General features: G+C 43.5%; 1 protein-coding gene across 5 annotated transcripts in view; it reads right to left on the reverse strand.

Annotated features, from left to right (window-relative positions):
• Positions 1-1514: 1514 nt before the first annotated feature.
• Positions 1515-11864, reverse strand: part of Znf106 (zinc finger protein 106) — a 53358-nt gene continuing 43008 nt past the window's right edge. For all 5 annotated transcript variants that reach the window (XM_029470769.1, XM_029470765.1, XM_021157032.2 and 2 more), the window contains 7 exons: positions 10484-10675; positions 10018-10080; positions 8818-8937; positions 8259-8330; positions 7355-7426; positions 5170-5316; positions 1515-4831 (listed from right to left, as the gene is read on the reverse strand). In XM_029470769.1, the coding sequence (XP_029326629.1) occupies positions 4775-4831; positions 5170-5316; positions 7355-7426; positions 8259-8330; positions 8818-8937; positions 10018-10080; positions 10484-10675 (723 nt within the window). In that variant the 3' untranslated portion in view covers positions 1515-4774. The remainder of the gene's footprint in view (positions 4832-5169; positions 5317-7354; positions 7427-8258; positions 8331-8817; positions 8938-10017; positions 10081-10483; positions 10676-11864) is intronic.

Here is an 11864-nt window from a genome sequence, read left to right on the forward strand (position 1 = left end):
AAGGCGGCCAGAGAAAGATTACTGACAAAAAGCCAATTAGCTAGACTAGCTGACCTGGCAAGCTCTGGGTTCAATGGAGAGATCTGGGCCTCAGTGTGGAAGGCAGAAGGGAACATCAACCTGACCTCCACAAGCATGCACACAAACATAAAGGAAATATCCAAGTCTATCTGACCTCCGCTCCTGCACACATCACAAAGAAAACCCTTTTGGCCTATGCACATACCTGGTCCCGTCAGGTATTGGAAGGGTTCGGTCTGGTTAGTGTTGGCATATTTCTTCTTTAATTTTTTGGGTTTCTATATCTCTCCCTCCCATCCAACTCTTATTCCACCCTTGTTCCTTCCAATCCACCAACATTAGATAGGAGATAAAGGTTAGAGGGGAAAGAGGACATAGACCTCTTTAGACTAGTTCCTGCTGATTAGGGGTGGTGGGTTCCTTGGGGAAAGTCCAATCTTCATCAACAGTATATTTTCTGTCTCTTTGTTCATGACTTGACAAACCACAAGAACCAGGAACAGCAAGGGGAAGCTGCAGCTTCCACGGTCCCTTTCAGGTCTGTTCCACTTATACCCTCTCCAGAATTAAACTATCTACAGCTGGCAAAGCCACACCCTTGCTAGTGCATGGAGCAAATCATAATCACCTGCTGTGAAGCAGCCTCTTATTATACAACTGGGACTAAAATAAAAGCATAAGCCGGGCATGGTGGTGCACACCTTTAATTCCAGCACTCAGGAGGCAGAGGCAGGAGGATTTCTGAGTTTGAGGCCAGCCTGGTCTACCCTGTCTCGAAACAAACCAACTCCCCCCCCCCAAAAAAAAATAAATAAAAAAAATAAGCACATCTCCATATCATAACTGGGTTTTTTAAGCAACCAAAATTCTCACTACAGGTTAGTGTATCCATGGGAAACAAAGCCCTAGTTTCTGGATAGAATAATGGGAAATACAATTAAAATCAAAGATTACTTGTAATTTTGTTTTATGTGTATGGGTGTTTTGCCTGCATGGCTTGTGCCCATTGAGGTCAGAAGGGCACATTCAATTCCTTAGAAGTGGGAGCTAATGAGGGTTGTGAGCACCATGTGGGTGCTGGGAGCCACACCCAGCCAGGCCCTCTAGAAGAGCAGTTTCTATGTCCCTGATCATCCCCCCAGCTCCACTACTTCTAGTTCTTGAGCACACTGAACACCCAGATCTTGTTCAAGATCACTGGTGTAGAACACTCGAATGGGGGTATATTAATTACTATGCATGAAATTGAGAAATAGACAAATTTAAGATTAAATAAATGAAAAGAGGAAGGTCCAGCGACCAGAGTGCAATGCAGGTGTGATTTTCTTTTTCACCCTAGCTCCTCTGCTCCCTGGCCTTTCTGACATTAAACAAACTCCTTAACCTCAGATCCGTCAATGGCACATATGCAACACATGTTTCCTGGCCACTGTTTTGTTCTTTATGGCCAAATGAAAAAGGCCAATTCATGAATATGCAGACAAATAACAAAATGAACGCTTAGTAAAAGTACTTTATTTTCTTCTTGTACTTGCTTTATATCTCACTTACAAAGTTATGAAGTTCACAGCTTTTATACCAAAATGTAAGAAGGCTGTTTAGAAATACCTTTGCAGTCAAATGTCACCTGACATTTCTTCTAATCCATATTGAAAAACCAAGGTTCGGGGTAGCTCTGGGCATCTACTTCCCCCCACAGCCTTTCCTTCTCCACTCTCTGCCCCCACTGAGCTACTCCTGGTCTGGGCTGAGCTGGTCTGGGCCAGTCTGGGCCATGTCCTTGGGGCTGGAGGTGAAGCAGAGGTAAGTGGTAGGTTTGGTTTACAGAGGTTTCCTAGCCATCTGCATATGGAACCAGGTGAGACCCACCACAGCTTCCTCCTTTCCTTCCTATCAGGCCAACTCCCTCAAACCCAAGGCTCTCAATGATAGGACATGGGTGAAACCACCACAAGTATGGCAAATACAGTCTTTATAGTAATTCTAGAACCTTCTTGGAAGCAACAGGAACAAATTTGCTAAGTAAGCATATGTGGACTTAAGCAAACCTACTTACTGTTCAAACCCCACTTTACAATATATTTTAATTTCCTCCTCAATGAATTATCTTCCATAGAATACTGTGCCATTCTTTAAGTGTGCACCTACACTCAGCACCCCAGCCACATGCCCATGTCCTCAAGTTGTGCCATGATAATCTACCAGGAAAACAAACAAACAACAAAAAAAAAAACCCAACAACAAAACCTTTGCTGGCAACAATCACGTCAACCATAAAAGTGTAGCCTCAGACTATTATGTGTTCATGACTTCAAACCTCCAACTGCAACCTCTCCCAGGAAAATCATTTTCTTCACGACGGCAACGAGTATAATAATGCTAACTACGGCGTCTCCAGCTCATGTCAGGACATGTTTTTGCTCCTTTTTGATTTGCACTGTATACAGACTAGCAGAGTGTGTCAAAATGTGTTTTGAACCTAGTAAAAACTTTCAAAATAATTGAAAGTGCCTGGTATTTTATTAGAACTGAAAATATACACAAGAGATTTTTAAAAGATTTTCCTTGCTTTGAGCTGTGGCAATCAGCATAAGGAATTTTTAAAAATATCAACATTAAAAATGACCTTTAAGTAACTTGTAAGAAATGTCTGGCGTTTTCCTTTTGTCAGGTTACTAGTTACTTTGCTCCCTTCAACAAAGTCAAACAAACATTAGCAAGACAGAGCTGCCCCTTCTGAGGGCACTGGAGGCTGATGGTGAACAGACGTCACGGTCGACCTAAGAAGTACGCACAGTTCTTCCTCCTACGGGCAGCTCCTGTTGAGGAGCCAAGACACTTAGGGCTCTTCATTTTCAGAACACTACATCTGGGGAACAGTGACCCAGTGTCAAAAACAATCCCACCTGTGCTTGAACTCATCATCACACTGCTTCCAAAAAACCCCTGGGAAACAAGGAAACCCAAGTGCAGGTGCCACGCACACACAACTAACAGGCAGCCATGTGCACACAATGCTACCAAGGGAAGCTCAGAGCAGTCTGTACTAATCCTATCTGCATGCATGTTCCTCACCTTACATTATTCTTTCTTGCAGCATAAGGCCCTACCCCTCATCACTTTGCATATTCCCTTTGGTGAACATCGAACCAACCCAGGGAATGATCCAGGGTCAGCATTAAACGCATTAGGAACTTTCCTAAGCAGTCACTTCCCAGACCCACAAAAGTGTGGCTCCTCTGCACACCCTTACAGGAAGTGGAGGTGAGAGGTGGGAAAGGGTTCCTAATCTCATAACTGTGCTGTCAGTATCTCCCCTGTATCACACAAAGGTTCTCTTCCCATGTAAGCCATGTGGTCAACAAAAATTTTCCCACACAATAGGCCACATGTGACCAGCTTGTGGCCACGCATGAGCTAGTGTCAGTTCCTAGATTAGTTAACATTTTCTGAGTCCAGTAAGAACTACTGGAACCTTTCCTGGAAAGGGGGTGCAGGGAGGGAAGACCTGCCTACAGCCTATATCAGTTCCTAGCAGAGTCTATGGGGAGGTTTGATCAGGCCAGGGACAAAAAGAGACCACAATCCCAGTAGCAGAAACTGAGGGTATGTGGCACTCGCTCTGAAGAATCTGAGGTTTGAAATCTAGAAACAAAACATTAGATAGTAAAGCTTGTTCAGTTTTACCCACAACTCTTTAAGAAATCCAAGAACAAAGCCATCCCACTAAGATCCACTAAGATGGGTACTCCCAATGGTAGCTTTCCCTTCACCACACTCCACTATACAGCTGGCATGAACATGGAGTCAGGCACCGACCGGCTTCACTAGCTCTGCCTGCGGCCTACGCCGATCAACTGACTCGAGCTGCTTCTCCCAGCTCCCTCTCTAGGGTGCCTGCCGTGGGTGGAAGCAGCCTAGACGCCTGGCCTGCCACTGCTCTAGGCACAGCAAGACAGTAGAAATGATAGGGGCTGGCAACGGAGTAACCTAAAAGGTGTCAACTCTTCATGAGGCTCCAAGAGCCAGAGCTAGAAAGGGAATAAAGGTTTGCACCTTCCACTCAAACAGCCAGGAGTGTAGACGCGCACGGGGCACCCACTGAGCACTCTGGAGTGATTACTGGGAAGGGCTGTCTTCAGGGACTTCTGATCATGGACAATGTCTGAATTCTAAAATACAGTAAGCAGGGTAGCCAGGCGCTTCAGGACACTACTGTGTTTCCCGTCACACTCATAGCCAGCTTTGTCCAGCTACATCAATAGTGAGACACTGCACATAATTATTTTAAAAAGAAAACTGTTTGAATTTAAATGCCCAGTTATTTCAAAAGGAGGAATTAAAACTGATCTCGAAAAATCTATCATAAGCCATCATAAGAACATAAAGCAAAAATCACAAACCGAATCAATAGAATATATGTATGATTAGGGTCAAACTGGGTAACTAATTAAAATCTGCATCTTTAATAAACACCTATAAACTAGTAGCAAAAACTGTATGTCATTTGTTCCAGAGAGTAGCTTCCTTAGAAACTGCTTCAATGTCACTTGCACGCTCTAGAGCGGACCTGCATTGTGTGTGACCAACCTATCCTCAGACTGCTCACACTTTGCTAGTGGTGGGTCTGGCTGTGAGCCATTTTCTCCCTCCCAGCTTTGTTGGAGGACAGATAGGGGCCTGGAGAAGGACAGTGAACGGCCCAGGGGAGAATTCTTCACTAAGGACTTCCCAACATGGGAGGCAAAAAACTTCATGAATCTATTTTGCTGTCATCTTCAGCGTGGCGTTCAATATGTCCTGCAACGTCCTAGGGAACAAGGAGAGAGGGGGTCACAGGTCAGAGTTAAAGCTGAGGAGCACAGCACTGCATCACATACACAGTGAGGGTGGGAGGCTCTGGCACCTCTTAACCAACAGGAAACCATCCCCTTAATGACGTCTCCCCTTTGCACGAGAGCACATGTGCTTTATTAAAAACAGCACAATTCTTTTTTTAGATCTTATTTAATTAACCCCCAAGTTCCTGAGTAATAAAATGTAAAGTTCCTAGGCACTCCCCGTCGACTGCAATTCTGACCACCTTAGGAAGGCTGGGAAGCACGGCTCTCAGTGGACTGCGGAGCCAGGTGGACCCCACAGAAATACCTGCTTGGATCCTTTCCTGGCTGTGAAAAAGGCATCGCAGTTCCTCCAGCGACACTTCAGCGTCTGGAAGTTGGGATTGGTGTGGTCAGTCAGCAAGTGTTGTTTCAAGTGATCCACAACGCCAAATATCAGAGTGCAGCCGTACCACTGTGAGAAAGAACAGAGGTGCATGGAGGTGAGCAGAGCACATGCACGCGCACACACACACACACACACACACACACACACACACACGCATGTGCAAACACAAGCAACCTTCCCTCTCACCATATTCCTCCGGCTAGCCTAAGCTTGCTAGGTAGAACAGGGTGACCTTGAGCTCTCAGAATCCAGCTGCCTCTGTGAGGATTAAAGGTCCAGGCTACCATGCCCAACTAAAGTATACACTTTATCTTACATCATAAAATAAAATTTGTTGCATTTATTTTGTAAACCTTTTTTTTTAAATGACATACCAGTAGCTTTCCCTTAACACTGAAAAGAATATATTTAACAAGTCTAAGAACCATGAAATTAACTACAAAATGATAGAAGCTGATTAGTGGTACATATCTGAAATCCCAGCATTTGGGAGAGAGAAGCACGAGCGTCATCAGTTCAAGACCGGCTTCAGCTACATAGTGAACGGGAAGCCAGCCAGTGTGGGCTACACGAGACCTGTCTCAAGTCTGACTTTAAACCTCACAACTTCTATCTCTTGAATCACAATCTTTTACTTAACTGCTTAAAACAAATGCAACTTTCTAAAAAAAAAAAAAAAAAAAGCGTGTGTGTGTCTTAATTTCACATAATTTTCATAAAGCACAAAGACTCTGTTTCTCGCTTTTAAACCTGTAGTCTTGTAGTGAATGCTATGAGTTCTAATTCCAGGAGGTTCATTTATGTTTTTAATTAGCATGTATTAAATATGCATAGAGGGTTTTATTATGCTGTTCTTCTGATACTGGGAACTGAACCTAGGGCTTTTCACATGCCAGGCGGATCACTTCACCACTAAGCCATGCCCCTCCACTCCTCCTAGCGATTACTAACTGCCTACAGAGCCTCTCGGAAGGGTGGGACCCTAAGAGCCTTCCCTGGGGGATGTTCATTACTAAACAGTAATGAAAATTTGAGTTTTCTAGTCAGATTACTTCAACTACCTTTGTATTGTAGGTACTTTCCCTGAGACGCTTACAAGCAAAGGCAGTGACTATATACATCTATACATCTATTATCTATGTACCTACACCTATATATCTCAAAGCTGAAAAGTAATGCGCCTACAGACAAGCCTAGACTCAAATTTGAAAAAAATATCCAACATTAATTCTGGTAAAGGGGTCAGGGTTTGGGGGAAAAAAAAAACCCAGAGCTAAACGTCTCCCTGGTCACTTCTAGTACTAGAACCAGCTAAAAACAAGGCCTACACAGATGGTGCTTAAGTTTTATGGGCTAATTATTAGCTTCTATTCTTTAAAAACCACACAATTTAGCCCAGTAGACTAAGACAAAACTAGAAATTTAAAATTGCAAGTTTCGGTGGCACATGCCTTTAATCCCTGCACTCGGGAGGCAGAGGCAGGTGGATTTCTGAGTTTGAGGCCAGCCTGGTCTACAAAGTGAGTTCCAGGACAGCCAGGGNTGCACAGAGAAACCCTGTCTCGAAAAACCAAAAAAAAAAAAAAAAAAAGCTAAAGTTTTTGTTTGCCTATTCATCAGAAACCAGCAAGGACATAAGTCAAGTCTTGAGTTCTTGTAATACCAGAGGAGGGCTGTGCAGACAGGAAAGGCTACAAAAATAAGCCCCACCATTCACTTCTGTACTGATTTAATGAAACAGAAGCCACCTAGGAGGGGAGAGACTTCAGTGGCAAAGGACTTGCCCATCACCTGTGAAGTTTAACCCTTAGTACTGCAAACAAGACAAAACAACTCCCCCAACTCCTCAAAACAAAGCAACCAGGGGACAAAGTGAGAAGACACAATTTATATATCTCATATCTAACTTGAGATTTTTCAATAAAGAAGTCAAAAAGCATTCGGTGTATTCTTCCAACATGAAGCTTGTCTGCCATAAAGTAAAAGAAAAGGTGTAAGGCCAATCATGAAATGCAAACGTTACATTGAATGATGATCAAGAGGATCTACAACCCAGCCCAGACCGAGCAACCCTCAGGGCTGGTGCCAACAGTCCCACTCTTACCCAACAGCGGTAATTCTGCATCAGATTCAGCCGCACAGCCTGGATGCTGCCATCATAACAGCCAGTGTAAATCTGGAAAAAGAGGTTTGTTTAGGGTATCAGACTAAATACACAAAGAAAACAGCTACAAAATACTCTTCACAGAAATTTAAATAACATGTAAGACCTGGTCAAAGCCCCTCAGAGGGTCATCCTTGACCTGAGGCTCACAGCAAGGATGGCAGGCTTCAATGTTCCCACGTATTCTGCACTGGGACAGTGCTGCTAACAAACTGGGAGTCTGTTTGCATTGCTAAGAAAGGGCTTCACTACTCAAGATCTTGAAAACATCCATCCTCATTCAACCTCACAATTAAAAACCCTAAACTAAACAGGGAGCCAGGTGGGATGGCACTTTAATCCCAGCACTGAGGAGGCAGAGAGGCAGGTTGATCTCCCTGAGTTTGAAGCTAGCCTGGTCTACACAATGAATTCTAGGCCTAACAAGGCTAACATTACACAGTAAAACCTCGTCTAAAAACAAAGAAAGTTAAGTAGGGCTAGGTGAGTTGTCTCTAACTATGCCACACTGGCCAAACACATTCTGACTATGTTTCCCGTGTACTGTTCACAGCATGTCTGCACAAACAAGTGTTTTTGTTTTTTTGGTTTTTTTTTTTAAAGCATCTAATTGCATCTTCCACTTAGATGTAGTGATTTTACTGCACTTATTTTAGCTATTAATGGAAATAGAATGTTCAACAACACTGTTGGGTTACTCCTTACGACAAGCAAAACACTCGGTAACAGGGCGCATCACAATCAAGTTGGTAAGCTGTTACTCAGTAGACTCGTTATTATTAGCATATGGAGTTCTAAGTAAACACAAAGGCAAAGAAAGACTTGAAAAACAAGCAATACCCACCACACTCTTATGGATGGTCATACACATAATCATGTCTTTGTGCCCTCCATAAACTTGCAGCCGATCATGGGACTTAAGCAGAAGAAAAACAATTAGAGAATTAAGTCAGCGGAGGACTTGATAAATTATACACTGTCATCAATGTCTTTACACCCAAGGTCTCAGAGCTGCCATTGTAAGGAGGACCGGACAGGACAGGTTTTAAGGGGCTACAGATGCTCTCCAGAAAGCCTGTAAGTTTTGTCAAAGATGACACTAAGCTCAGCACTTGGAAAGAGAAGGAGTCCAAAGATTCTTAGCTACATAGGGCTACACAACCCTGTCTCAATCCCTGTCCACCTAGTCACCCCACCACCCATAAGAGAAAGAAAGGCAATACAAAAATATTAGTTTTGACAACCAGGAGCCTGATCAAGTATCTCAGAGTGGTATTTGAGTGTAGTCCTTGGCCTGGCTGCTTCCTAATCATTGTAGAAGGCTTCTGTAAATGTGGATTCCAATCTCACACCAGCACAATCACCTCAAAGAAGTCATACAAAGCATGTGTACCTAATCCTACCTGTAGCTCATAGACACGAACAAACTTGTCCAGGCAAGCAGTCACCATCACTTTCCCCAGAATATTCACCACAGTCACTGCGTGGTTGTGGCCTTTATAGATGCGCACAAGCTCACCAGTCTGCATCAGAAAGGAGGAGACAGTCAACAGGCTGGGCTTTAGGATTCCAGCTACACTTATTGATCGTAAAGTTCTAAGGGGAAACTCTGAGGTAGACAATGCAGCTCTTCTAATGCTAACAGCTCCCGGTTTTACTCTCAAGGCACCATTAGCTGCACAAACATTACACATATCCTCAGACTTTAACATTTATTGACAAGCCAGGTGGCAGAGAGGCAAGCCTTTGATCCCAGCACTGGGGAGGCAGAGGCAGGTGGATGAATCTGAGTTCCAGGACAGCCTGAGCTACAGACAGCGTTTCCAGGATAGCCAGGGCTACACAGAGAAACCCTGTCTCAAGAAAACAAAATAAAACAGAACAGAAAACATTTCCTGACTTTGTGTATCTGTATAGGCACACATGCCACAGCACACACTCTGGAGGTCAGAGGACAACTGGAGGTCAGTTCTCTCCTTCTACCATATGGGTTAAGGGGACCGAACATATCTCATCAGGTTTTGTGGTATGCACCTTCACCTGCTGAGGCATTCACCTGCTCCTCTCTTTTTGAAGTATGACTATCCCTGATCCAAGTATCAGAAATGCTCCAGAATCTACAACTTCAGAGCACAGGCATCAATCGCAGGTGAAAGCACACCATGTGCCAGGTCACAGTCAAAACTTAGACACATTAAAAACAGAATTATCTTCAGTGTATGTGTATATCAAATAGCTTTTGTATTTATACCCAACATATTTATTTTATGTATGCAAATGCAATATACAAACAACCCGAAATAAGAAATAATAGCCAAGCTGCACTCTCACTATTACCATTTCACTGGTCCCAAGTAACATATCATGATGGTCCAAAGCCATCTACAGACCAGGAACAGCTGCTTGCCTCTGAGACCTGACGGTCGGCTAGCAATAGTTTGAATCTGTTCTACTTTAAACACTCGCTAAGAGCCCCAAGTTCAAAACAGGCATTCAAATGAAACCTTCCATACACTCTGAGTCTTTCTCTGATTAGTTCTTTTCGATGAGGATAGGATTTCCAGGTTTGAAATCACCCAAGAGCACATACATGCACAGCTTACATGAATGTTGTGAGCGTGCACCGACTGGTCGCTGGAGCCACTGAACACAAGGTCATTCACCACCTGAAAGATAAACAGTGCAAAGTCACTTCTGCGGGAAGTTCTGTTTCTTAAAAAGCACCCTGGTAAATGTGAATTTCCTTCCTATTTTGAGATGAATGCAAACTGCATGAGATTATGTTTCCGAGACAATTTTATAACTGAAAATACATGCCTTACCACCCACCAGGCATTGATGAACTTGCCAGGGCATTGCTGAGCTCATGGCCTATGCAGAACAACTATGAACTATCCTAGAAGGGCACAGAGTGTGGCCACAATAAAATACATTTGCTTCTTGCTAGCTTTGTGCTTTGACCCAGGCACAAAGGCCTATGATCTCCCTGACTGTGCTCTTTACAGGATGCCTGTTCTAAGCCTCACGGCACAGCAGCAGAAACAGCATCAATACCATCCGTTCCCTCACCTTCATGCACAGAACAGTCTTGCTGTGGCCCTCCAGGGTTCGGAGCAGCAGTCCGTTCCGTGCATCACGAACACTAATGGTGCAGTCGTAAGATCCTACAACCAGCAGTTTTCGGGCACCTTCCTGAGCTGTTGCGAGGCAGCTGACTGCCCGAGGGCCATGGCATTCAAAGATCTCCTGTTGCTTGTTGTTCTGAAAAACAACCCACCATTCCATAAAAGCAACTTACAAAAAAAACTTCAAAAAGAGCTAACTAAAGTGGCTATAAACCCTCCCATCTACTGCCCAGCCTAAATCCCAAAGGTATGTCAGCTCCAACCTTTGCTGTTCATGACTTCCCTACCCTGATCTAGTTGGGCAAACTACATAGAAAATTCTTTTCTACCTTTGACCTGAACTGTACTGACCCTGACAACCACCTGACTCCAGCGTAGTCTCTGCCAGACTTAGGACTCTTCCACTGTTATTTTTCTTTTCATAAACAGGGTCTTGCTATGCAACCCAGCTGAGTCTTGAACTATATAGCCAGTCCAGACTACTGTCAAACACAGGAATTCTCCTGCCTCAGTCTTCATACTACTGGAAGCACCATGCCTATGTTCTCATTGTGTTTTATCCCCCTAAAAGATATGCTATATATCTCATGGCATTTCAAAATTTCTCTGCTGAGAGGTACCTGTTTTCTTAAACATATTTAGATTTATTCTTATTTATTGTATGTTTGTGTGTGTGTACATGTGGGGTACACCATTATGTACTCAGGTTCCAATGGAGGCTATGTGAGGGTACTGGCTCCCCTGAATCTGGAGTTACTAGTATTGTGAGCAGCAGGATGAGGGAAATCTTATCCTCTCTCTCTCTCTTTTAAAGTATTTAAAAATATTTATTCATTTATTATATGTAAGTACAGTGTAGCTGTCTTCAGACACTCTAGAAGACGGCATCAGATTTTGTTACGGGTGGTTGCTGGGATTTGAACTCAGGACCCTTGGAAGAGCAGTCGGCACTCTTAACCACTGAGCCATCTCACCAGCCCAAATCTAATCCTCTTAATCACCCAGTCCTCTCTCCAATGTAAAGAAGATTCCAAACTCTCAGGGGAAGATCTGACCAACCTCTGTGGGCACGTGGTGCACAGGCAAAAAACACTCTTACACATAAAACAAGAGAAATTAATCTAAAACAAATAAGTAAATTTAACATTTCCACATTTGTATTACTTTGATATTCTGCCATATCTTCGCCACCAGATGTGTCTTAGAAGGTGTTTTAACAGAAGATAGCAGTCTTCCTATCAGAATGGAATGTTTATACCATAAATTCTAAAACACATGTTCTCCTAGCCAAATGGATGGACCTGGAGGGCATCATCTTGAGTGAA

Source organism: Mus caroli, chromosome 2 (genome assembly GCF_900094665.2).
Source record: "Mus caroli chromosome 2, CAROLI_EIJ_v1.1, whole genome shotgun sequence".
In the NCBI taxonomy this organism is placed as follows: Eukaryota; Metazoa; Chordata; class Mammalia; order Rodentia; family Muridae; genus Mus; species Mus caroli.